This window comes from Ananas comosus, linkage group 10, assembly GCF_001540865.1.
Source record: "Ananas comosus cultivar F153 linkage group 10, ASM154086v1, whole genome shotgun sequence".
Lineage (NCBI taxonomy): Eukaryota > Viridiplantae > Streptophyta > Magnoliopsida > Poales > Bromeliaceae > Ananas > Ananas comosus.
This window is the reverse complement of record NC_033630.1, coordinates 4,899,628-4,927,624: the sequence shown is the minus strand read 5'-3', so window position 1 is coordinate 4,927,624 and position 27,997 is coordinate 4,899,628. Positions and strand designations below refer to the sequence as shown.

Here is a 27,997-nt window from a genome sequence, read left to right as displayed (position 1 = left end):
GCAGGCCAAGGTAGCGGAGGAGGAGGAGGAGGACGACGAGAGCGGCGAGAAATGGGATCGTCGCTGCGGCCCTCTTGCTCCCAGCACCGGCCGAGGCGGCGGAGGAGGAAGATGACGGCGACGAGAGCGGCGGCGGAGGAGGACGACGAAAGCGACGAGAGGGGTGGTGTTGGAGGTAGAGGTGTGGGAGGTGGTGGTGGTCTAGGAGGAGATGAGGCGAGGTAGAGGCGGAGGAGCCGGCCGGTGGTGGCGGAGGAGCCAGCCGGTGGTGGCGACCAAGTTGGGAAAGAAAGAGAGGATAGCCTTAGGGAGTAGTATAATAAGGTAGGGGCAAAATAGGTATTTTGTTTAGGTTTTAACTCTAGTATACATTTAACCCATGTTTAACCCGAGTTAAGCTAACAGGAGATAACTGCGTGGATATTTTGGAATAACGGTGGAACATATGAGGGGTATTTTAGAAAGAAAAAAAAAGTAGGGATAGATCGGATATTTCCGAACGCATGAAGGGTATATAGGCAATTATCCCTATATTATATATAGGTAAAGGTTCTATATGGTATCCAATATGACACTATTATTCTTAATCATTTGTTGGTTTTTTTCTTTCAGAATTTGGATGCCATTTATTATCGCGGGAATAAAGAGAGAATTTCATGGTATTTAAGTGACTGAAATTTTTCTAAAGCAAGCAATATACACAAGTTTTCTTTAGCAATGTACTAAAGGACCCACTGTCCCTAGCGCAAGTGGTAAAGGGTTTGGTGTTTAGTACCCAAGGTCTCGAGTTCGAATCCTAGTTGATTCACATTTTCAGCTAAATTTATTTCTAAATGAAATCAGTGAAGCAGATAGCACGCTACCTATCTCTCTCAAAAAAAAAAAAAAATTCATTATTATCAATTATCAACCAAAGATGAGAGACAATCAACTTGCGACGACGAAGACGTGAANAAGGGTCGATTCAAATGGATCGAAATATTAGATAGAAAAATAAAAGAAATTTATAAAGATTGGATGGTTAATTAGATCAAAGAGGTCTCTAATTTAGATAAGTTCTATGCATATTTTTGCACCACTTTATTATTACTTTTATATCCCTGCACATATAATTTTCTTTTATTGATCAGGCCTAATAAAAGAACCATTACATTATCTTTCTTCTTATTTTCAAAGTGATACTACTTTTTTTATTCTAAGGGAATTTAAGCATATGATTCTCTTAAGAAGTCAAAATTCTACCATATTGCCAAGGGAGAGAAGTTGTGATAGAGGGGAATTGAAGAATAGAATTTTATACTTTTTAAGCGTTATGAATTCTTTGTATTTCTAAACAAAATAATTTAGTTTCCTTCTTATCCTGCTTTACCTAAAAGTTTCCTTCTGCAAGTTGACTACACTACAATCCAGCAAATGACTTAAATGGATATGAATTAAGAGCATATTCTCAATAGAGGCGGCTTACTAAGGGGCCAAGAGTGAAACCGACATTAATATGCTTTACAAAAGACGTTATCAACGCAAAGTTGGACTGGAATAGCTTGAGACTTGAAAAGAGATCTAATCCAACCTTTTTGCTTACTATAAATACATCATGTAGCAAGCAAGAAGAGCCAACCAGAAGACAACAAGAGCAGAAGAGAGGTCTTACATGGTGATAAGCATCTATCTTTGATAGCCAAGGATGACTTGCCTGTAACCTTTTTTTTGGAGGTTTTGGACAGATTAAACAAGCCCCATTTTTGGTTCATAGGCAGTCTTCTTGGCTAGTCTCAGTGGTTCTTATTTCCCATGGTAGACCAAGATCTCTTCTTGATGTTATATTTTAGTTTGCGCAGTTTTTAAATTCAAAAGTGCGTGTCATTGAATGCAGTGCTGGTCGGTTTCTAGTTTTGTTTGTGTTTTGTTGTCTAGCATTTGTAGCGTGATCGTCGTCATCATCATCTTCTCCATTTGCTATAAACCAGCTGTAAGAACCTGAGAACTAGAGATAGAGTAGCAGAGGCTTAGTAGAGTAGATTAATAGTGGGTTAGAAGGAATAAAGGAGCAAGAATTGAGATTTTAGCTTCGTCTATATATAGCAAGTTGGGAGTCCTCAAGAGGAAGGGAAGTATCAGATAGAATCTACGAAGTGGAGAAAGAAAGGATGATTCTTAGCGGATTGGGTGGTCAGAACAAAGACTCCGCTTCACTTCTGAGTTCTGAATCAACTCGAAGAATATGCTCATGCCTATACGAAGTCCACAAGCTCCACGGAAATAATGTCTAATCTTCTTCTTCTTTCTCCTCTATTCTTTACCTCTCTTATCTCTCTCTCATCTCTCCAATCCCCCAATCTAGTTTCTCTCTCTCTTCTCTCTAGTTCCTCTCGTTCTCCTTTTCTCTCACTCAATTATCTCAAATTCCCAAGTCCGAGCCTCACCATCATCCCCACTGCCATCGGCATATCAGTGCATTCTCATCACCGACGGGTTGCGACAAGTTCGGAACATTACAAAACCTTTTTTGAAGGGGCCTTTAGGACATATAGTTACAAATACAACTCTTAAGAATCTATTATCTTAAATCTGAGGCCGGGAACAAGAACTCTATATAAGACAAGCGGGATTAAGAATTAGTTTAGTAGTTACTAAACACTAACGCCTCATTTGGTTCGGGGATAAAATAGGGATAACGAAAGTTATCCCTGCTATCCAGCAAAACGGGGTGTTTTTGGGTTGGGATATTTTATCTCGGGCAAACAATATTGCTATTCCCGGCTATCTCGGAATAGCTTGGGATTTACTATTCCACCATTTTGGTGGAATAGTGCTATTCTAAGGTTTAATTTCAAGTTTTATTAAGATTATAAATTGAATTAAAACTAAATTATATAGACATAATATATTATATATTATAATATACTATTTTTATTATAAAATTATTAATTGTACTACTTAATTTATTACTCTAATAAATATTTAGTTAGCTATTTGAGTAATTAATTTATTATTTTAATTAATTTGCTAATTAAATAATTAATTATTTATTGTGTACTTATTTAATAACCAATATTTATATTGATTAATTAATTAATATGTTGACAAATTTAATTATCTGACTGTTATTAACTAATTTATTTATTAATTTATTAAATTACTTGTGACTAATTAAATTATTAATTACTAATTAATTTATTAATTAACATTTAGGGTTATTTAACAATATTGACGATTAATTAGTAAATTAAATAAGTTGAATTATTATTTAATCAATATTTTCTATTAATTAATTAGATAAAATATTATTATATTAAAAATATAATTATTATTATCCTTACTATTCCCATCTAACTCTCCGAACGCTATTATGCTTACTCCTGAAAAAAAAAAAATTAATTTTCATCTAAATGTAAAATCGATTTTATTGCTGCTAATCCCAAAAGTTTTACTATCCCAGAGATAGCTTAAAATAGCTTATTTTCGAACCAAACGATAGCTAAAAGTCTCTTCCTCTTATAGTCGCTTTTGGTTTCCCATGTATGAAATTAGAGGCACAATATCTTATGGGAAAATTAGTGACAAATATACAGTGGGGATTTTACTAATGACCACCGAATTACAATATTTTAAGATGATTAAAAATAAGGCTGCAAAAAATATTACATTAGTACTAGTACCATTTTTAGGTTGGATGGGGATAACGGGTTCGGATCAGAATGGACAACACTACTATCGAAGAAAGGCTAGACAAACTGACTTTCTACGAGGTCAGTGGTCTAACTAAACAAGAAAGCCCAAAACATAAAAAAGTTTTTTTTTTTTTTTTGGGTAAATTGCATTGCCCTCAAACTATGAAGTGGCTGGTACTTTAATCTTCAAATGTTAGTTTATTGTATTTTTGACTTCAATTTTTAAAATTTTTATAATTAAATCTTACAACACAGTTTAATTATTAGTGAACTAAATGTTAACAAATTATCGATATAGAAATAATATAGTATCTTAATTATTATCACATTATCTATTATATATCGCTACAACAAAAACGGTCTATAGCGACACTTTTAAATATCGGTACAGGTAAAAAAAAAATACTGCTAGCTAAATTATCGACACTTTTAAAAAGTGTTGCTATATGTGGGGTCGCTAGGTATATAGTGACAGTTAAAGAGTGTCGCTGTAACCTAAAAGAGTGATGCTAATTTACCAACACTTATTTAAGTATATAGCAACCGCCGGAACTCTACCTCGTTGGCTGCGGTGGCGGAGGAGAACGAGAGAGAAGGGCTCTTCGTCTAGAATTTCAGTGGATTGAGTGAGGGGAGAAGAGGAGATGGTAATCGATTTTTCTTTTTTTTTTTTTTCTTTTCTGTTTGTAATCGGACCGAATGGGCTGGGTAGGGTGGGTTGAGTAGAGTAACCTTTTATGTTTAGTTGGATTGGGCTTTATATTTAGGCATTAGTAGATTTTTTTTTTAAGTTTTGACATAAATGAGACACTTACACAAAAGTGTCTCAAACATGTGTCCCTATAATCTAATTCTGTTATAGGGTTAGGATACTTCGATATTACTTCTATATTAATAATTTGTGAGTATTGAGCCAACTAAATTAGATTATGACACTTTGATTATAATAATTTAGAAAGTTAAAATCAGAAATTATAATAAATTAAAATTGTCAATATTTAGCTAACTTAATTGGGTTGTGATACTTGATTACAATAATTTTTGGCTTAAATTTTTAAAATTATTGCAATCAGATCTCATAATCCAATATAATTAGCTAAATATTGACAACTTATTGATATAGAAGTGATATAGAATTTTAATTATTGTCATAATATCAATCACAATACTTCTATATTAGTTCTCCATTAATAACTCTTACTGTGGCCCGAGACGGCCGCCACTCACCTACAAAGCCTGGATTCGTCTCATCAGTCTCCCATACGAGTGCTGGTCCTCTCGAACCGTCGCGGCCCTCGTCAGCGGCTTCGGCAGGTTCATCAGATTGGACGACTTCAGCGCCCGCATGGTTGACCTCTCCGGCTACCGGTGCCTGGTAGCCGTCAACCACCTCTCAGATATTCCAGAAAATTTGGAGATCTCCTTCGGGGATTTGTCGCTATCTGTGCTAATCCAGCTAGAAAGGTGGGGCCGCAGTGAGGAGGAGAGACGCGCCAACCCCAACAATGAACGCACGGACCAGCATGATCCGTCCGCCAGACCAGCTCCCAGAGACGGCCAACGATCCACCGGCTCCGCACGGGGGAGACACTCGGAGAATGGAGGTTCATTTAACTCTAACGCCTCCTGGAATTCCTTCGAAATTCGAGACAGACGACGCGATGCTCTCTCTCCTACAAGCGAAGCCATCCCTACGTCTCGCGATGCTTTCCCTCCGCCGCGGCAAACGATCGGGCTACCGGCGCCTCTTACCAGCCACCCACAGCTAGAGGCCCCTTCTTCGCCATGCGGAACCTTTCCACTGCTGCGCGACACTCTGCCTCGCGGATCCACCTCTCTGCCGCGCGGAACTCCCCCCATGCCGTGGCTTTTACCCGGGCTGCCGGCGCCTCTCGCCACCACCTTTCTAACGATCGGCGGAGTTTCAGGCCAGAAGAAGGGCCTACCACTTCCACTTTCAAATCTCCACGTCGTTGGCCTTTCCATTCTCATGCAACCTGACACCGTCTCCACCTTTTCCTCTTTCCTCTCATCTGGCGCTTGCCTCTCCAGCACCATCAATGTCCTCTTACCTGAATCAGGAAATCCCTTGGCTAACCCTTGGCTCCTGCATCTAGAAGCTTTTGACAAAGTGGGATTCCATGGGATTTTCTACCCCGAGGAGCATTGTTGGTGCATTTATTGGCATTTCGGGCCATCCTTCTTGGACCACTCGCGTATCTCCACTGCATCGGACCCCGCGCCCCGCTTGGGTAGTCCGGGATGGACCCTAACCTTCCTAATCTTTGATGCTTGCTATTTCGGTTTCGAGCCCAACCTCCAATTACCCGTTGCAAGCAGTGATCTTTTTTCATCCATCTGTCCTGGGCCTCGGCCCAGCTCAAATTCGATCCCGACTTTCACTCAAACCGACTCTGGAAGCCCACCTCAAGATGAGCTGCACCAGCCTGTTTCTAAACGCCTCTCCTTGGACGTGCCGAGATCGAGCGCTCGCCTGGCCACGCAGATGATCTACTCTATGCTTAGTAGGGCGATGTGCAGAAAAGTGCACCACCTCGAGGGGGGCCCTACCACACCGGCGACTCCAATGCACAGATGGTCCAAAAAGAGATTCAAGGCGCGGGGCCTACTTTGCGGGGTGACACTCACTGACTCTGATGCTACAGAATTTAAAAAATTCCTGTTGGCTGAAGCCTAAACGTTGTATCTCTGTCGTGTCCGTGTTTTCTACTGTTGTGTGTGATTTTCGTTTTTGTGATGTTTAGCTTGTTAAGTTGGAATGCCCGCGGTCTGCATGACCCGGCCCAACGTCGCTGTGTCAAGTCCTTGTTGTCCACTCTTCAGAGTTCTGTTGTCTGTCATCAAGAAACTAAAGTGGACACTGTCTCCCATTCGTTCCTTCGTTCTTGTTGCGACTCCCGATACGACCGGTGCCACCTCATTCTCGCCTTCCGGTTCTCCGGCGGATTACTCACGTGCTAGAATTCTAATTTTTTTAAGTGCAATGAGGTCTTGGTCCCCGACCACTCGCTCACTCTCAACCTAATCCACCTTCCTACCAACAAGACATTCTATCTCACTAACGTTTACGGGCCCCCCACCTGGGATGGAAAAGAAAATTTTTGTGCCGAACTTCTTACACTCAATGGGATATGTTCCAACAAGTTGGTCATTTACGGCGACTTTAATTTCACCAGACACCAAGCTAAAAGAAGAGGAAATCCTTGGAGCTCCAAATTCATGGCAATGTTCTCGGACCTCATCCGAGATCTAGCGCTCATCGACTTACCAATGACGAACCAAACCTACACCTGGCCTAACATGCAACATAAACCCACCTTGGCCAAACTTGACAGATTCCTCGTCTCCACCGAATGGGACCTCTCTTTTCCCCTCAGCAAGGTCAAGGCTCTACCGCGGATCACTTCTGACCACACACCGATCATTCTCACTACCGGACTCCTACCCACGCCGCGAAGATTTCGATTTGAAAGGGTTTGGCTCACCAAGGATGACTTTCTCTTGAAAGTGCCGAGCTGGTGGAACGAAGTCCCCTGTAAGCAGTCAGCCATCCTCAGTATAACTGCTAAGCTCAGGCACTGCAGAACAAGGATAAAGGAATGGTGCAAGTCCAACTACCACAGTATATCCCACACTAAGAAGCTCATACAGGAAGAACTCCAGAGAATCGACCACCTAGAGGAACACTCTGACTTGTCTCAAGAATCTTTGGATAAACGGACCAACCTCAAAGGGCAACTGCAGCTTATTTTAAAGGAGGAAGAAATCCTCTGGAACACCAGGGCCAAACAACTTTGGCTCAAGGAGGGAGATGGAAACACTAAATTTTTTCATGCCGTGGCTAACAGTCGAAAATGAAGCAACATCATAGAAGTCATTGAGGACGAACTAGGGAGGCAAATCACCCACGAAGACGAAAAGAGATCTTACTTCTTTCATGCTTTTCAACGCCAATTTGGTCTTGTGGATGAAAGCCTTCCATCTTACGGAGATTGGAGCAACCTCTACCACTCTAATAGACTGTGCAACCCCGACTCCCTAACATCCCCTTTCACTCTTGAGGAAGTCAAGACAGCAACCTTCCAACTAGGCAGGGATAAGGCCTCGGAGCCAGACGGCTATCCCCTTATTTTCTTCCAAACTTTTTGGGAGACGGTAAAGGAGGACATCTTCAACATATTCCTTGACTTGCAGGCTAACAAACTATTTACGGGACCCATCGACTACTCATTTGTGTCCCTCATCCCAAAAAAGGAAGGACCGCGCACGGTAACTGACTTTCAACCGATCAGCCTCATCAGCGGAATCCAAAAAATTATCTCTAAAGTGCTTGCCAACCAACTCACGCTCACTCTACCATCCATAATCTCCCCTTCCCAATCCGCCTTCTTTAAAGATCGGCTGCTAACAGACTCATTTGTCACAACATGTGAACTAGTCAACTGGTGCTCAAAATTCGGCACGGAATGCGTTTATATCAAGGCCGACTTCGAAAAAGCTTTCGACAACGTCAGATGGACATTCTTGCAAAATATTCTGAGATGGCTTGGCTTCAGTGAGAAATGGTGGTCCTGGATCGAACAATGCATTTGCAATGCCAAAGTGGCTATTTTAGTCAATGACAGCTCGACAAGATGGCTGAAAGCAAGGAAGGGCCTTAGACAGGGAGACCCGCTCTCCCCCTATCTCTTTATTTTAGTCGCGGATTGCCTAGCCAGGCTGACCGAAATCGCTAGGAGCAACAACCTACTATGAGGAATTGGCCCAAATGAAGACTGCGAAACAGTGCTTCTCCAGTACGCCGATGACACTCTATTCTTTTGTGAACCCAGGAAATGTTTTATGAGTAATCTCCAATTTATTTGGAAGATCTTTGAGTGGACCTCTAGACTCAAGATTAATCGGAATAAATCAGAACTGTACTATTTGGGATCTCGAGCGCACAAAGCCGACAGACTGGCCAACATCCCAGGATTCAAAGTAGGTAAGCTTCCGTTCCGATATCTGGGGCTACCATTTTACAACAAACAATTACGTAAAGAAGATTAGGCCTTGGTTATTAATCGCGTTAGCGCAAGAATTGACTGTTGGAAAGCCAAACTTCTCTCTCAAGGAGGAAGACTCACTCTCGTCAATTCGGTTCTCGCCAAGTTACCGCTATTCTACTTATCTACTTTCAAAGCACCACAGTGGGTACTCCACAGGATCGAGGCCCTCGGAAGAGCGTTCTTCTAGAAAGGAACTTCTACCATCTCTGGAGGAGCATGTCTAGTCAGTTGGAAAACTATCTATAAAAGCAAAACTGAAGGAGGGCTAAGGATCAAAGATATGGACGCTATGAACTTGGCCCTCTTAACCAAATGGTGGTGGCGCTTCCTCAAGGAACCTAATCTCCCGTGGTGTAAACTGATAAAATCTCTCTACTACACCAAACACAAACCACTACATGAGGGCAGAACCTTTGTCCCTTACTCGCAATGGTGGAAAAGTGTTGCTCGATGTCGCGAGGTGTTCAAATATGGTGTATCCTACGAACTAGGCGACGGTACCCATATCAGGATGTGGTCTGACATATGGATCAGAGAAACCCCTCTACGCACCATGTTCCCAGATATCTTTACCAATATTACGAACAAGGAGGCCCGTGTTTCCAGATGCTGGAATTCAAAGGGCTGGAGATGGCGCTACATCTGCAGAGGCTTTGCGGCGTCACACTCAGTCGAAAACCGCAGACAAATGACGATGCTCAAAGACTTGCTCCAACACCGTAGCCCAAACGATTGCTGGGACTCACCCCAATGGCGATGGACCCCTAACCAAATATTCTCAGTTAAATCTCTATACTGCTTTCTTATTGACGCAGGGCAGAGAGACTTGACGAATCAACACATATGGAGACTCAAAATCCCAATAAAAATCAAAATCTTCATTTGGCTTCTTCTTCGCAAACGGCTACCAACCATTGACAGATTACTCAGCAAAGGCATGTCAGTAGACCAACACTGTATCTTCTGTGCCATATGCTCCGAAAGTTGCGACCATCTCTTTGTTAGCTGCGTTTTCGTCCGGCACCTACTTCTACATGGGGCATGCCTGGAAACGATCGATAATTCAACTGATGCCCGGTACCAATATTACGAACAAGGAGGCCTGTGTTTCCAGATGCTGGAATTCAAAGGGCTGGAGATGGTGCTACATCTGCAGAGGCTTTGCGACGTCACGTACACTCAGTCGAAAACCGCAGACAAATGACGATGCTCAAAGACTTTCTCCAACATCGTAGCCCCAACGATTGTCGGGACTCACCCCAATGGCGATGGACCCCTAACCAAATATTCTCAGTTAAATCTCTCTACTGCTTTCTTACTGACGCAGGGCAGAGAGACTTGACGAACCAACACATATGGAGACTCAAAATTCCAATAAAAATCAAAATCTTCATTTGGCTTCTTCTTCGCAAACGGCTACCAACCGTTGATAGATTACTCAGCAAAGGCATGTAAGTAGACCAACACTGTGTCTTCTGTGCCATATGCTTCGAAAGCTGCGACCATCTCTTCGTTAGCTGCGTTTTCGTCCGGTACCTACTTCTTCATGGGGCATGCCTGGAAACGGTCGATAATTCAACTGATGCCCCATCCCTGTGGATCACAACTACTAATATCTCCGACACCGCGAAGCGAGCCAAAGAACTAACTCTCCTGGCTGCAATCTGGTGGGTAGCATGGACGGAAAGAAACAACATACGCCCAACCGCCACACTGCTCCGAACGAGTCAGTTCTCTTCTCCTCTTGGACTGAGTCCCCCTCCCCCTTTTTGCTATATTCTTGGTCTTTTTAGCCATGTTTTTCGCCTTCGCTTTTTTGCCTTTTGAAGGCCCCAGCTGCTTCCACCATGTACGTCTAATTTATTTGTCTTAATGAATGAAGTATGTAGCTTGCTATCTCTTTCTCTAAAAAAAAAAAAATCTATTAGTATTTAACTAACTAAATTTTATTGTAAGACTTTATTATTAAATTTAAAAAAATTTAAGTTAAGGATTATAATAAATTAAAGTTTGAAGAGCATAATTTGAGAGCCACATAAGAAATTTACATTTTTTTGACTTTTTTTTTCCATCTGGGGATATCCGTGATTCCAGCTGAAATGTGCCCTATCTTTCTAAAGAAACAGCGGAGGAATTAGTGGCCAGCGGAAAGCGCTGGGACTTTGGAATGGGTGGCGCTTCGTTGGTGGCAGCAGCGGCACCGCCGCCGCCGGGCATCCTCGCTATCCGCAACTTGAAGCCTCTCGGCGTCCGGCGGCTCTTCTCCTTTTCTTGCTCCAACTCCTACCCGCCCAACTGCTCCGGTACTTCCTCCTCTCCATCCCCTTCCCTTGTATCCAACATTAGCCTGGTTCATTTTTGGATGTTTGGACGTCGGAACGATAACTTATTCGGTATAAGAATTTTTTAGTACGATAGTAAGCAGAAAGTTTGATTTTTTTTACTTCTTAAAAGGTTATGCTATTTATGATTTGATAGGATAGCGTATCTCAGCTACGAGATAATTTATTTTATTCTGAAAAATTGATCTAAAAATTAAATATAATATTTCATTTTAAATATTTGATCGCACTTCTTATGGTCCAAATATATAAATTTTTTGTGTAAATTAAAATGGTATACTAAATAAGATATTCACGCACGGAAACAGGGCCTACAGCATGGGCCCTTTGGAGAGAGGATAAGTTAGATTGCTGCCTGTATATACATTAGAAGCTAGTGCTTGTACTGTACATGAACCAGGCGAAAAGGGTCTTCTAAATAGTAGTATTTGAGATATCTGCAATTCCCATGATTTAGCTGGACACAATCATGCTCCTCCGTTTCTTCTCTTATAGAGCGTAATAATATTGAGTTATTTCTGTTTTGACTTGAGATATCATCCATCATGTTGTCGACTTGACTTGTTCGAGATAAGTAATTCATTTAAGCTATAAACGATATTGTTTTCCTATGGAGTCTTTTGCCACCAGTGACTCTCCCAGTGACGAAAATAGTTAGTAGAATTTGATATCTATCTTACTGGTTCTCACAGCTTTACGTTTTTTTGTTTTCTATTTTTTTATAAGTACTGCTATTTGGCATGTGCCAGGAATCCAATCTGATTTATATGATCTTGCTAGTACTAACAGATTTTTGAATGGCAAATAGGTGCCTAGCTGCTACTTTCCTCCTAAAAGCTATGAGCTATCGTATCTTCTTTTATATATTTCGAGCTCGGTTATTTGTTTGAATTAGCTCCTTTACTCAGAGTTGCAAACACTTGTTCTTGGGGGGTGGCGGTCTCTGTTTTTTTTTTTTTCTTTTTTTTTTTTTTTTTTTTTCGCTTTGAACTTCGACATATTCTTCTACTTGACTAAAACTGTCATGTTTCAACATTAACATTCCCTTTCTGGCTGCAAAATACTTGGTTCGTACGCACCAAGTTAATAGTTAGTACAACTGATTTGGCTTTATGATCAAAACTAGTGGTGCCCAAGGTCATATACTTTTCTATCATTCTTCTGAACGAACATCAATATGGAGCTCTTCTAGACATTTGGTTGTATGTCTGTATATAAATGCTTTGCCAGAAGAAGCATGAGGCAACAAGATATTCTGTTTGGGCCATATAAGGCTTATTTTGAATCTGTACTCTAAGCAACTTCTTAATTTTACATGGCACTCTTTTCTTTCCCCTTTTAGGTTCTTAAGCATACTCTTCTCTTCCCCTTTCAATGCCTCAATACCCATCTAATCTTAATACCAACATTTCACCGACGATATGTACCTAGTATAGTTGGGCTATGGGCTTAATGGTTGGTATTCTAGATCCCAAGTTCGAGATCTAGTTGCTTCACATTTTTTATTCAGTTTAGTTTTAAAAGAAAATAAACGAAGCAGGTAGTTTACTACGTACCTTTCTCTCTCAAAAAAATTCAACATTTTTAAGCTAAACTNAACAAACGGACGTAGTCACATTTTTTGTACTTTCTTCTTTCCATGTCTCTAATTCACGGTTTGTGTAGGTTCTGTAGATTCTTTTTGTATTGCGTTTACGTTATAAATGACGTTACTTGATAAATAAACAAGGTCATGTACCGAACTTAATGATGAGTATGCAGTGGAACAACATTACATTGTTTTCTTCCGTGGTTTATAAGTAACCGCCTCTTCTGTTCATGACACAAAGGTTATTGTCTGACACCATACATAAAACTGGAGTTTCCTTGGTGTTTTAGTCTTCGTTAAATAGGTTATTATGGTTTTTTTAGATTACGATAGACTTAATAACATTTTGTTTATAAGGTTCATATATATCAAGAAATCTCATAACCCTAGTCCATTGTAGTATCAACAATGTATCCACGGAGATCATCAACAATGTATCCACAGAGAGCCCACCAGAAAGCGAAGTTTCGATGACTGGTGCTGCTTATGACTTCAAAGGAGCAACAACCTCACTTACAAATGAGCTCTTGTCTTCTGCGAAGAAGGTTACTCTTGTGAGACATGGATTGAGCTCCTGGAATGAGGAAAGTCGTGTTCAGGTTGGTATTTTTCACAAAGACTTTTATAATCTATAACAGTTAAAGCAATGTTCAGTTCTCTCATTTAAGTTGATTCCTAGCTTCTAATCTCATCTAGTGTATCTGATAATGCTTCCAACTGTAGTGCCTCTTTCAACTGTATTCAATTGTCATACCTTAAATAATATAACTTCCATCTATACAATGCCTGCAATGAAAATTCGACAGAAAATGTCCAACTGTCAAATATATGTCATAGGAAGAATGAATTTCATATCAAATGGATCATATTTTTACTGTACGGTCATTCGCACTTATTCAAACCTAAGGATATCATTTTGTGTTTCTAAGAGTGATTTGACTATTAATAAAATCATAAAAATATAATGGCTTGCGTTTGTCGCCTTAGTAAATGAAGTTGTCCTGAAAATAATGTTTTCCTCATATGTATATAGATAGTTATGAACTTACCAGTTAGTGTGTCTGTTAGTCCAATTGAATTAGATGTTCTTGGTCTTTTTCATGCTGGAAGGCTTGAATGCCAATCATTAAATACTTTGTCAAAGATTTTCTTGTTAAGTTGACATCTTCTGTCTTGCAGCTAGAATTTGGCTCTCAGAGGTAGTTATAGATGTTTACATACATAAGAAGTTAGTAAGAGAATCAGGCTGACATGATTGCTGTCTAAAAATGTGATAATTATTCTATGTGGACATTTGGGCATTATTTTCTTCTTTAACATTCCAAATACTCTCTTACCATGTTTGGTACCTAGGGAACACTAGAGTCCATTTTGACCTTCGCATCATTGCTTCATACAGAATCATGTCAATCATTTAACAATTTCAACTTATTCAAAGAAGAAATCTTTTCAACAGTAGTTATTCATTCTATGATGAACTTTGTATTAAGGATTTAAGTGTCGTGGCACGGGATTGTGCCGTAAGCTTGTTGGCACGATATGGCACGGTGCATACCGGATCGTCCCTATGCATGCCGGTCACAAAAAATACATGTGTGCTGACACATAATGATATAAAAAACTTATTTTCTTTAGCAACAAAATTTTTTAGTTGCTTATTATGTATCTTTGTCAAATCTTTTGAACTGTATTGAAAAAATTATTACTAATTTAAAGTAAAAAGGGTTTTGAACTGTGCCATCGTCACGGAGGCTGTATCGTGCCAGTATCTTATTGGCACGTTACAGTACGGTAGATACGGCCCGTGTTAATGAGTACTTAAATACTTGCTTTGTATATTGTTGACTTGCAGAACTTCTTGAAAGTAATATTTGGACTTTGGTGACTAGATTACCATTGTTATCTAGGGAAGTTCAGATTTGTCCATATTAACAGAAACTGGAGCCATGCAAGCTGAGAGATGCTGTAATGCATTGATCAATATGAACTTTGACATCTGCTTCTCTAGTCCTATCTCAAGAGCAAAGGTTTGGACTTTGAGCCTCAATTTTGAACCTGAAAATCTTCCATTGTTTTTTTTTCCATCCTTCGGAAGAAATTCGCCACAAATTGGTTTGCAAATTCATCATTCTCTACCAATAGGTTTTTAATGCAGTCTACTGCTGAACTTATATGGCATGGACGCGAGCAACCACTAATTTTTCTTGATTCATTGAAAGAGGCACATCTATTTTTTCTCGAAGGCATGACAAATGGTATGGATGCTAAATTGTCTATTTAAACATATGCCCCTGCAAAATCTGAAATTTCATATATGCCCTTCAAAACCTTTTTCTACGTACGTACTCTTGCTATTACAGAACTCATGTCTCTAAGGCCTCTCTAATTCAAGACCAACTTCCTCTTATGAATTCAATGACTTCCCAACTTAAGGGTTTTTTTGCACGAACTTGCGCTAGGCATATATGTCAACAACTGATTTTGCAGGAATACGTATGCAGGGGCTCCTTCTTTTCTTTTAATAACTTGTTGGGTGCAAACTACCGGCCCAAAGTGCTTATGCCTAGTAATTATTACTATGGTCCATGATCTCTTATATATCAAATTATAGTTCCGTTCCCATCCGATGTGGGCACATACAGCTCAAGATCATTTGGCGATGTGAGGCCCATCTCACATTTCCGACTGGTGAACCGGCTCTGATGCCAATTGTAACAATCCGGTCTATTAGTAATAATAACTCATTGAGTGCAAACTATCGGCCGAAAATACTTAAGTTTAGTTATTATTACTATGGTCCATGATCTCCCATATATCTAATCACAACCCCGTTTCTATTTGATGTGGAACTATTGGGGTGTCAAAGTATATATGTCAATAGATTATTTTGTAGGAATACGTATGCAAGGGCTCCTTTCTTTTGTTTCAATAACTATCTATCATATGTAACGATGTTTGGTACTTGGAGGCAGCGGATGCTAAGAAGAAATACCCAGAATTGTATACCAAATGGAGAGAAGATCCTGCTAATTTTCATGTCGAAGGTGTTTATCCTATACGAAGGTTGTGGGGAACTGCAAGAGAAGCTTGGAAAGAAATTTTGTTCTCACCGGTATGTACTTGTGACCCTTCCAAATTCATTCTGAAGACTACTAATAGCTTCTAGAGCTTACAAATATTTCTTCGTTTATTTAAAAAAAAAAAAAAAAATCAGGGAGAGAGCTTTTTGGTAGTTACTCATAAGTCCATTTTGCGAGCCCTCATCTGTACAGCTCTTGGACTAGGTCCAGAGAGGTAAGTTCAAGTGCTCGTAATCTCCAATGTGTGCGATTTATTGTTCTCTAACACTAGAGCCTCAAAGGTTACAAATATTTCGCAAATCTAAACAAATTAATCCTTGAAGCATCTTCGTACTAAATTCGGTCCCTGATAATAGGAAATATCTGAGGTTCTTGTGAAATATTTGTTGCCGTGAAGGGCGTAAATTTTTTATTAGTAAATATTGAAACTTTCGTTATGATGTAGGTTTCGATCCATCGATGTGAATAATGGCGGCATTTCTACTTTTACTATCAACAAACGGGGAGAAGCTATGCTTCAATCCCTGAATATGACAGCCCATATGTATAGCAATCATGTGTATCAATTCTAGAGTGATTTTGTATGTTTGAAGTCTCTTTACATATCAAGTTATTCTTTGTATGCCAGAAATTTTAATCATGGTAAATATCATAACACTGTACAAGAACAAGATGGCATTTCCCTAGTGAACTCAGTAATCACAATCTACAAAATTTTCACTCTAGAAGAGATATTCCAGCGAATTCATCATGAATTTTGTGACGCAAGATAATTGTTCAGCTATGGCCCTGTTTTGATGTCAGGATAAGATATCCCTGTTTGGTATGAGGATTTTATTTTAATTTTTTTTTAAAGTTTTTTCTTGTAGAAAGATTTTGACATCTATGATTTGGCTAGGTAGTATTTTTTATCCATGAAGTAATATATTTTGTTCCGAAAAAAAAAAATGAAGGTTGAACATGATATCTATTTTGGACATTTGATCACACTTCTTATTTATGAAATGCTGCATGCTTCTCGAGTAAACAAAAGAGGTATATTGAATAAGATGTTTATGCATCATAATAGGGCTTACATGTAATAAACAATTGACCGCTCATAGAGGGGCAAAGTATCTCAAAATTTTACAGCAAAAATGTCATGCCAGTAATGCACGTCCGATTGAAAGGCATTAATTTTTGTTTGGGGCATGTAAAGATAGGGGCGGAAACGAGCCGAGCTCGAGCGAGCTTATCTCAGCTCAAATTCGGCTTAAAATTAATTTCGAGCCTAAATTTAGGCTCAAGTTTGGCTTGAAATTAATTCGAGCCGAGCTCGAGCGAGTCTAATTTTGAGTCGAGCGAGCTCGAGTCCTGAACGAGCCGCTTGAAATTCTCAACATCGTACGATCAATAGTTTAGTTTGTATAGAACATTATCTACAATTTAATATAAAAGTATGTCTAATAGTTCAAAATACAAAATAATTATATAAAATACGGTATTATAATATAAGAAAAATAACTTATGAGTTGGATATCTAATCTTTTCAGCCTTGCATGTCTTCTCTTCCGCCTTCAATCTCTATATTATTCCTTTTTATTTATGTGGTCAAAAAATAAATAAATTATATAGGTAAATATTGGATTAAACTATCCAATCATATATAACTAAAATCAAAATTTTGTATAAACAATAAACCTTAAAAATATTTTGTATATTTTCTCAAGCACACAATTAATGGCGAGGTAGGCAATGATCGGCGCATGTTATTACTTGGTAATTTGGAGGGCTTCAGGCTTGGAGAGAGAGAGAGAGAGAGAGAGATTAGGGATTTAGAGCTTTGTGAAAAAAAAAGAGGAAGAGAGTGTACATTTAGTAAAACTTTGCCCTTTTGTTTGTCTATTGGATTGTTTTTATGGGCTAGCAATATTATACTCAGCATATATATATATATATATATATGAGTCCGGCTACTATACTCTTATGAGTATAGAGGCTCTTGTATTCATAAGTTTTTTACCGTTTGATCTACCTTTTAATCATTTTCACCCGTTAGATTATACTATTTCAATCAATCACCCACTCAACCCTAGGGGGTCCACTATTAACCTAACCGTAATCACTCTCATCCTAACCGCATATTTTTTCATCCGAACGGCCGAAAAGTTATGAGTACAAAGAGCTCTATACTCATATGAGTATAGTAGCCCCAGCCTATATATATATATATTCGAGCTTTTCGAGCCTACTTCGAGAGAGCCGAGTAATACTCAAGCTCAACTTATTAATTAATTTCGAGTCAAGCACGAGCGAGCTGAATATCGAGCTAAACACGAGCCGGCTCATTCATTTGCCAGCCCTATGTAAAGATAGATTTTACTAGACGTTCCTTTTCTATTTCAACTGCAAAGTAAGAATAAGCCTCTAAAATGAAAAGTGCGGTCCAATGTCCAAAATGAAATATTGTATTTTACTTCCAATTCATTTTTCTAAAATAAAATAAATTATCATATAAACAAAATGTACTATTCAATCAAATTATGAATAAGAAAATTTATGTATTGATTATATTATTACTGGACAAGTTATTATAACACAGGTCTTTCGAGTAAAGAAAAAAAAAAAACTCCTCGCTTTCAATCATATAAGAAATTTTTTTTAATAAGTTATCAGAATATCTAATTCCTACATCCAAACGAGGCCTCTATCTATCCACGTTGAGCCAAGTCGCACTAGAATGAAATATGAAATAATGATTTTTATTATTGCAAAGATCAGTGTGTCCAATTAATGCCAATTCAGATATGCGTACCCTGGCCTGGTATTCTTGTGTTGAAGACGCCGAGGTGGCCCAGGCTAGCATTCGCATAAAAGGAAGAGATTTAATTAGAATTAGCTCTCGCACAATATCATTCAAAAGATTGAGTTGATAGGAAATAGACAAGGAATATATTTGGTTAAATTACAAAAAAAAATTTCTGTCAAAATCAAAATTTTCACTTTTCCATCTGTCATTTAAAAATCTACACTTTGCCTCATTGTAAAATAAAAAATATTCACTTCACCCCCTACCGTTTATGATCCGTTAGGGTTCCGTTATAAAATATCTTTTTATGCCAAAAATACGCTCCGCCCTCTCTACTGTTGCTTCGCCCTCCTCCGCCTTGCTGTCTCGCCAAATACAGCTAGCGATTCTTAGAGATGATACATGCCTCTAAGCACTGCTTAGGTACTGGATAATACGCTGCACAGTACAACAGTCATCCTATTTAAGAGTGCTTCCCATTCGGAAGTTTTGGTTTTAAACTCTATTTAATTATTTATAAAAATCATTCAAAAACTTTTTAAAACTATTTTCTACTCGGAAACTTCATTTTGAAAACCGACTATCTCAATGGGCAGAAAACCACAATGCATAAATATACAAATCCTAGAACTAATTATCTATAAAACCAAAAGCACAGATCCACAAATCTCTAATCGCATGGATAATAGAAATCACCAACTCAAACAAACTCACAAACATTCAAACATTCAAGGGATCATCTAACTAAACCATTTAATTATTTAAATTACTAGAAACGAAAATAAAAGTAACCCGGATAACGGTCACTACTGCAGGCTAGCTAGAACGTTCTCCCGTCAGTCCAAAAGCCAACTCCTTGCCTGAGTCACCTGAAAAAATGGGTACGACAGAGCCACGAAGGCAAATCGTATTTACTGAAAAACAAAGGAGATAGAACAATAGATATGTACATGGTATGATATAAGAGCAACTACAGTAAATGAGTAAGAGCCAACTATTACTGTATCAACAACTCAACTGAAACAGATGCCTCAAGGGTATATAATCCAAAATCAAACCCAATCTGGTGCTGCCATATTGGTCCGCAGACCTCAAGCGTTACCTGTCATAAAGTATACACTGACATTGATTCATGCGTCCATCGACGACCTATCCGGATACGTACATCTCCTGGTTGGTGGCCAAACCAACCGGTGTCTAGAATACACAATGCTGTGACTAAATCATACTGATATACTCAATACGAAAACTAGCAAGAAAATCGGTGCCTTGGCCGAAACCAGATGTAAGGGCGTACAACGCCAAACCACGATCAAGTAGATCGAAACACACGACAAAGGAGTCAATGTGTTGGTTGGACCCAAGGTCTACAGATATACAACATATGCAAGCCTGCTCTACATGTCTATCAACAACTACTGTCATGCAATCAATAAGATATAGATATGAATGATAAACAAAAGCAACTGACATGTCTCTACATGAGTAAAGGAGAGGAAAGTGAAACGATCTCACCGACTACCAGCTCAAAGCACCCACCTGTCACAATCGCGTTGGAAACCTGGGTGTACAACAAGTCAACCGGACCTACGAAGATCCACTGGGTCAGTATCCAACCCACATATCCAAAATACGCGACTCACGAACCCCATACAAATTTCCAAAATAGGTTTTCTAAAATCGATCACCGTAACTCACCGAAAGTCCCGAAAATCACACCGGGACGCCATCGGGACCCACTAAGTGTCCCGAAACTAACTGACTCATGCCACAAATCACTTGCTGCCACAAAACACATCGATTTGGATGTCTTGGCAGCAAACACAAGATAACACAAACAAACAATTATTGTCGGATAATTGTTCGGATCCGGATTCCAGGAAGTGTCAATTTCGACACTGGAAGCCACCGTCGCTCACCCGTTATCTCCGAACCCACAATATGACGATGGTGACCAGCCGACAAGGCTGAGCGACAACTCTCAGGGAAAACAAACACCGTTGGATGAAATACGAACCGAAACCGCGTTCCGCCGGCGAATTTTACTGAAAAACGCATCGAAATCGACTTTCGATTTCCACGAAGGCTATCGAACCTTGGACAATCAATCTAGAGGTCACCACAAACACTTACGTACTGCCCACAGTACCACAAGATGCACAATTGCATAAAAGTCCCTACATTTACATAAAATCCTATCATTTTATGTAAATCAGATGATTTTGTCGCTTGTTAACGCAAACCGAAGACTTCCGAGGTCCGCCGAGACACATACTGACAGGTCTCGACGTTTCGAAGACCGTGCTCATGATTCGGAGCACAACGGCTCACTGTGGGAGGCGTGGGTGCGACCCAAACATTCAGCGAATAGCGCGCGCACTCAGGAAAAACTGTGTCGAAAATATAGTTTCGGCAATCGCTGATCCTAAGTGAGGTGAGCACTGTGATCAACACTGACCAGGGATCACCGTGCTCACCTCCGGAGCCATCGGGACAGCCTCGGATCATCGAAAAAGCATGCGCAACCCAGAACAGTAATCAAAAGCCCTAGACTAAGATTACCGGAGTAGTAGAAGCTAGGGNAATTTCTGTCAAAACCAAATTTTTCACTTTTCCATCCGTCATTTAAAAATCTACACTTTGCCCCCTTGTAAAATAAAAAATATTCACTTCACCCCCTACCGTTAATGATCCGTTAGGGTTCCGTTATAAAATATCTTTTTATGCCAAAAATACGCTCTGCCCTCTCTTCTGTTGCTTCGCCCTCCTCCGCCTTGCTGCCTCGCCACATACAGCTAGCGATTCTTAGAGATGATGCATGCCTTTAAGCACTCCTTAGGCACTGGATGATACGATGCACAGTACAACAGTCATCCTATTTAAGAGTGCTCCCCACTCGAAAGTTTTGTCTTTAAACTCTATTTAATTATTCATAAAAACCATTCAAAAACTTTTTAAAACTGTTTTCTACTCGAAAACTCCATTTTGAAAACCGACTATCTCAATGAGTAGAAAACTACGATGCATAAATATACAAATCCTAGAACCAATTATCTATAAAACCAAAACCACAGATCCACAAATCTCCAATCGCATGCATAATAGAAATCACCAACTCAAACAAACTCACAAACATTCAAATATTCAAGGGATCATTTAACTAAACCATTTAATTATTTAAATTACTAGAGGCGAAAATTAAAGTAATCCGGATGACGGTCGTTACTGCAGGCTAGCTAGAACGTCCTCCCGTCGGTCCAAAAGCCAACTCCTTGCCCGAATCACCTGAAAAAATGGGTACGACAGAGCCACGAAGGCAAATCGTATTTACTGAAAAACAAAGGAGATAGAACAATAGATATGTACATGGTATGATATAAGAGCAACTACAGTAGTACTAGAAACAAGATAGTAAATGAGTAAGAACCAACTACTACTGTATCAACAACTCAACTGAAACAGATGCCTCAAGGGTATATAATCTAAAATCAAACCCAATCTGGTGCTGCCATATTGGTCCGCAGACCTCAAGTGTTGCCTGTCACAGAGTATACACTGACATTGATTCATGCGCCCACCGACGACCTATCCGGATACGTACACCTCCTGATTAGTGGCCAAACCAACCGGTGTCTAGAATACACAATACTGTGACTAAATCATACTAATATATTCAATACGAAAACCAGCAAGAAAATCGGTGCCTTGGTCGAAACCAGATGTAAGGGCGTACAACGCCAAACCACGATCAACTAGATCGAAACACACGACAAAGGAGTCAATGTGTTGTCTGGACCCAAGGTCTACAGATATACAACATATGCAAGCCTGCTCTACATGTCTATCAACAACTACTGTCATGCAATCAATAAGATATAGATACGAATGATAAACAAAAGCAACTGACATGTCTCTACAAGAGTAAAGGAGACGAAAGCGAAACGATCTCACCGACTACCAGCTCAAAGCACCCACCTATCACAATCACGTTGGAAACCTGGGTGTACCACAAGTCAACCGAACCTACGAAGATCCACTGGGTCAGTATCCAACCCACAAATCCAAAATACACGACTCACGAACCCCATACAAATTTTCAAAATCGGTTTCCTAAAATCGATCACCGTAACTCACCAAAAGTCTTGAAAATCACACCGGGACGCCATCGGGACCCACTAAGTGTCCAGAAACTAACTGAATCATGCCACAAATCACCCGCTGCCACAAAACACATCGATTTGGATGTCTTGGCAGCAAACACAAGATAACACAAACAAACAATTATCGTCGGATAATTGTTCGGATCTGGGTTTCCGGAAGTGTCAATTTCGACACCGGAACCCACCGTCGCTCACCCGTTATCTCCGAACCCACGATATGATGATGGTGACTAGCCGACAAGGCTCAGCGACAACTCTTAGGGCAAACAAACACCGTTGGATGAAATCCGAACTGAAACCGCGTTCCGCCAACGAATTTTACTGAAAAACGCATCGAAATCGACTTTTGATTTCCACGAAGGCTATCGGACCTTGGACAATAAGTCCAGAGGTCACCACAAACACTACGTACTGCCCACAGTACCACAAGATGCACAATTGCATAAAAGTCCCTACATTTACATAAAATTCTATCATTTTATGTAAATCAGGTGATTTTGTGGCTTGTTAATGCAAACCGAAGACTTCCGAGGTCCGCCGAGACACATACTGACAGGTCTCGACGTTCCGAAGACCGTGCTCATGATTCGGAGCACAACGGCTCAATGTGGGAGGCGTGGGAGCGACCCAAACATTCAGGAACAGCGCGCGCACTGGGGGAAAACTGCGTCGAAAATACAGTTTCGGCAATCACTGATCCTAAGTGAGGTGAGCACTGTGATCAACACTGACCAGGGATCACCGTGCTCACCTCCAGAGCCATCGGGACAGCCTCAAATCGCCGGAAAAGCATGCGCAACCCAAAACAGTAATCAAAAGCCCTAGACTAAGATTACCGGAGTAGTAGAAGCTAGGGCACGGCCGGCGGCGGGTCCACCGGCGGCAGACGGGTGCAGTCGACGGGGGAAGGCCGGTGCTCGAGCCGGCCGGTGGCGGGAGGCGGCGGCGGCGGTGCTGGAGCAACCCGAGCCCGCACCGGCTAGGGTTCGGGTTCAGGAGCAATGGCGGCCACGGCGACCGGCGGGGAGCTCAGGGGCGACGGTGGAGAACTGCCGGAGGCCAGAGGGAACCGACGCGGCTGATCCCAGGTGGCGGTGGCGGCGCGAGGAGAAGCTTGGCTTCACCCTCGGCCCGAGGAGATCTAGGGAGGCCGCTGGCTGCTAGAGGCGGCGACTGTGGCCCGCAGGGACGGCGACGACAGACGGAAAGGTTCACCGGGGTTCCGAGGGAGGCAGTAGGGGCGGCCTCAGGCGGCGGCAGCGTGAGTAGAGGGGTTGCAAGTCGGCTCGGCCAAGATCCCCCGAGGTGGCAGCAGGGTGGCTATAGCACGGCGGCCGCGGTTGGGGGCGACAACAGTAGATAGGGAAGGTCGCCGGGACTTCGGGGAAAGTACCGGAGAGGGGCCAGAGGGAGGGGAGTGCCCAGCACCACCCTCAGCCAAAGAAGACAAGGAGGGAGATGGTGGAGGAGATGAAAAGGAAGAAGAAAAAAGCTGCGGCTATGGCTGGCCGGCCGAGGCTCGGTCGACGGTGGCCGGGAGGTGCGCGGCACTCGAGGTGAGGGAGGAGGGGCAGCTAGGTTAGCTGGGAGCTAAAGGGGGCTAGGGTTTGCATGGTGCAAACCCTAGAAGGCTATATATACAAGTGCTCGATTTGCGCAAAAGTCCTCCAAACTCGGATATTTTTAACAGAGTCCCTCACAGAGCTGGTAAAACGTGCGAACATACCCCCAAAGCCAATTTCATGTAAAACGGAACATAAAATGTCGAGCTTTTCACAAAATTATCGTTTTGCCATCTAAGTCCCCTCCTCGATCGACGCACGATATCAGAAGATCCGTCCGTCAGATTTGCGAACGGATCGCATAGTACGATCAACACGACAGAGACAACAAACTCACGATTTTGGTTTGCCTGGTTCGGTCCCAGATTCACGACAAAATGCAATCTCTCTCAAATAGACAAAACGACATACAAATACATAGAATATATGTATCTCCAGTTTTCTCAAAAACCGTGCGTAAAACCTAAAATCCGTCAGCGCCATTGGTTCCAAAATAGTCGAACCATTAAAAACGAGCTATTGGATCGCTATGAACGGAGTCCGATACGCGTCAGAAGCCATCTCTACACCTTGGCCTCTCCGAAAATCCGAGTTACTATTTACTTTAAGTGAAAAGTAAAAGTCGCGTAACTTTTCCATTCAAACTCATTTTCTTTCGAAACTTGACGAGTGCTTTTGTAATTAAAATACACACAAAAATATCATCAACAGAGAGTTTAGCTATACTGCCAAAATCTCGGTCCTTACATATACTTTTCGCAATCCCAAGCGAAGCTGAATGGTAGACCGTCAAACTAATCCTGCTCATTTGAGTTGTACGCTCGGGCTTGCTATCTCCTATTTTTTTTTTCTTTTTTTACTTGCTAATGTATTTGTATACTTAGTATAGGAAGGAATAAGTTTTTTTTTTTTTTGAAAAAACTTTAAGTACCCTCTCATGTGGTTTACCACTTTCTTAAACTCTATAATTTAAAGTGTATCACTTTAATATTATCTGATTTTCATTTTCTCGTTTGTTACCCCTTTCATTAACCTTTTTGTTAAACCGACTATAAAATTAAAAATACGAAGTACTAAAATAAAAATTCGGCAAATCACATGGGAGGTATATGAAGTTTTGTCTATATGCTTTAATAGAGAAGTTAACGAAAAGACCGAAGGAAAGAGAAAAATAAAATCACATATATTAAAATGATATACTTTAAATCACAAAGTAGTAAAGTGATAAAAGGCTAAATCGTAAGGGGGGTATTTGAAGTTTTTCTTTTTCTTTTTTTCTGAAGCTGGAGATCTATATCTAATTATAGCTAAAATATTTCTCGATATGAATTTTAATATTATTTTGGTCCATCTGTGAGCGACCTCACTCTTATAGCAGTATGTGGGGAAAGAAACTTCAGTGGGGAGCTCCCAGTGAGGCTTCATTGAGTAGTCTCGATCCACTGCTACGTGTTAGTTTCATCTCTATTCAAATGTAAAAATTCTTTCGCCTAGTGTTTATATGTATATAGTTTTGGGTTTTAGTATTAAAAGCACCCCTTCTTGAACTTGACTCGGAATGGCGACGTGTTTGGGGAAGAAAGTAGCATAGGAGAGGAGGTCGGTACAGGAAGATAGGAAGAAAAAAAAAGTCGTGAAGAGAGTGGTTTGGGCAGACGAGGTTGGTAGGAATTTACTGGTGGGCAAGGACCTCATTAGGGTGAAGACTCGACCTTTCTTGATTCTGGAATTACCACGACTCGAGGTTTAGGGGAAGGAGTTACTACTGAGTTGCAAAGAGGAGGGGGGAAGATGTAGGAGATCCACCTAGAGATTCATGGACAAGAAGTGACAGGAGGGTAGGTGGAAGGTGTAAATCAGAATTTATTGAGGCAAGGTCTTATAAAGAGGTGCTCTTCAGGGGGTCGGGATCACAACCTTCCAATTCACCATCCAAAACTCAGCACTCCTTCAGCCGAAGTGCCAAAAATAACACGAGCAGAAGGCGTGGCGGAAAGTGCTTCTGGTGCCTAACTTCGGACCACTGGATAGCCGACTGTCGAGACCCTGTCAAGTGCGTTAGGTGCCGTAGATCCGGGCACCGAGCATCTACCTGCAAGGAAAAAGTTAATTTAGCTAGAGAAAGGATGAACAGGGTGCTGCAGTGATGGGAACGTACGCCGGGAGTGTATGTCCCGTATACAGAGGAATTTCTGCGAGTGAGGGAACAACGACGGAAAGTAGTGTTGGCCGATGTGATCCAGCCGGCGAACTTAGGTCCGGATCCCACCCGGACCATCGCGAACGCACTGGCACGACGGTTCGGAGGATACACCCAAGATTTTGCCGTTGCCTGTTTTCGGGAACGCAACTTCGCAATCTTCCTACCGGAGTGGGTGTCTGCGGAAGTGATCGCTAGGAGGGAAATTCTCACCTTGGACGGCTTCTGGCTGCGTTGTTTTGCCTAGGGCCCATACCGGGACGCGCAACCACACCGTATGGGCTTCCGAGCGTGGTTCAGGTTGATTAACCTACCCTTTGAATGCTGGACTGTTGCCAGAGTTGTGGCGATAGTGTGTGGGTTCGGAAGGTTCGTCAAGGTTGATGAGGCGACGAAGGCGATGACGGATCTCCTGGCATTCCAATGTCAGATCATGCTGAGCACACTGACCGACATCCCGCAGAATCTGTCGATCGTGTTGGGAGAGGAACGTTTTCTTATGGTGGTACATCTCGAAAGCTGAGAGTGGGCTGTCGACGGAGCTAGAGGCTATCCACCAAGCCCACCATAGGAAGGGAACGGTAATGGTAACTAGCAGGGAGGCATGGAACGGCCTGACAATCAGGCAATTAATGATCATGGGATGAACGAGCAGGTAACTGGCGAGGACGAAGGCGGAATCGATGAAGTCGGATCAGAGAGTTCACCGAGTCACCGACCACCAGGCGAACCAGTGGAGCAGCGATCTTCGCTGTGTTCTCTGCCGGTACACAGATCGCCGGCGGGGATGATTGGGCGACCGGGGGCTGCCCAACGTCAGTGATTTGCATCGGGCCTGGTGAGCGCACCGACCGAACGCAGTCAGCGATGGGCATGCTGATCTTCGTTGAGTTCTTCGACAGTACGCCGATCTCCGGCGGGGATGATAGGGCGTCCGAGGGCTGCCCAATGTCTGGCGCTCGCATCGGGCCTGGTGAGCGCGACGATCGAGCGCGGNAGCAACCCGAGCCCGCACCGGCTAGGGTTCGGGTTCAGGAGTAATGGCGGCAACGACGACCGGCGAGGAGCTCAGGGGCGACGGTGGAGAACTGCCGGAGGCTAGAGGGAACCGGCGCGGCTGATCCCAGGTGGCGGTGGCGCGAGGAGAAGCTTGGCTTCACCCTCGGCCCGAGCAGATCTGGGGAGGCCGCTGGCTGCTAAAGGCGATGTCTATGGCCCGCAGGGACGGCGATGACCGGCGGAAAGGGTCACTAGGGTTACAAGGGAGGCAGCAGGGGCGGCCTCAGGCGACGGCGGCGTGAGTAGAGAGGTTGCAAGTCGGCTCGGCCAAGATCCCCCCGAGGTGGCAGCAGGGTGGCTACAGCACGGCGGCCGCGGTCGGGGGTGGCAATAGTGGATAGGGAGGGTCGCCGGGACTTCGGGGGAAGTACCGACGAGGGGCCAGAGGGAGGGGAGTGCCCAGCACCACCCTCAGCCAAAGAAGACAAGGAGGGAGATGGTGGAGGAGATGAAAAGGAAGAAGAAAAAAGCTGCGGCT

The 27,997-nt window shown here is 41.8% G+C and overlaps 1 protein-coding gene across 4 annotated transcripts; it reads left to right on the top strand.

Moving 5' to 3' along the window:
* LOC109716824 (probable 2-carboxy-D-arabinitol-1-phosphatase) lies at positions 10,806-16,494 on the top strand. 4 transcript variants are annotated; one of them, XM_020242406.1, is made up of 8 exons: positions 10,815-11,043; positions 11,995-12,001; positions 13,041-13,269; positions 14,578-14,697; positions 14,826-14,925; positions 15,643-15,782; positions 15,885-15,964; positions 16,196-16,494. In XM_020242406.1, exons 1-8 carry the CDS (start codon positions 10,908-10,910, stop codon positions 16,320-16,322), a joined length of 939 nt encoding a protein of 312 aa, XP_020097995.1. In that variant the 5' UTR covers positions 10,815-10,907; the 3' UTR covers positions 16,323-16,494. The 4 variants fall into 4 exon arrangements, with proteins under 4 accessions (XP_020097998.1, XP_020097997.1, XP_020097995.1 ...); XM_020242409.1 differs by lacking the exon at positions 15,885-15,964 and having other exon boundaries at positions 10,806-11,043; positions 16,196-16,331; XM_020242407.1 differs by lacking the exon at positions 14,826-14,925 and having other exon boundaries at positions 15,639-15,782.

What these genes read in the sequence shown, in the direction of transcription:
- LOC109716824 (XM_020242406.1), top strand. Translation starts at nt 10,908, where the DNA reads ATGGGTGGCGCTTCGTTGGTGGCAGCAGCGGCACCGCCGCCGCCGGGC. An exon ending in ATGAGGAAAGTCGTGTTCAG is followed by an intron (nt 13,270 to 14,577) that starts GTTGGTATTTTT and finishes ATTGTTATCTAG; the next exon opens with GGAAGTTCAGATTTGTCCAT. An exon ending in CTTGGACTAGGTCCAGAGAG is followed by an intron (nt 15,965 to 16,195) that starts GTAAGTTCAAGT and finishes GTTATGATGTAG; the next exon opens with GTTTCGATCCATCGATGTGA.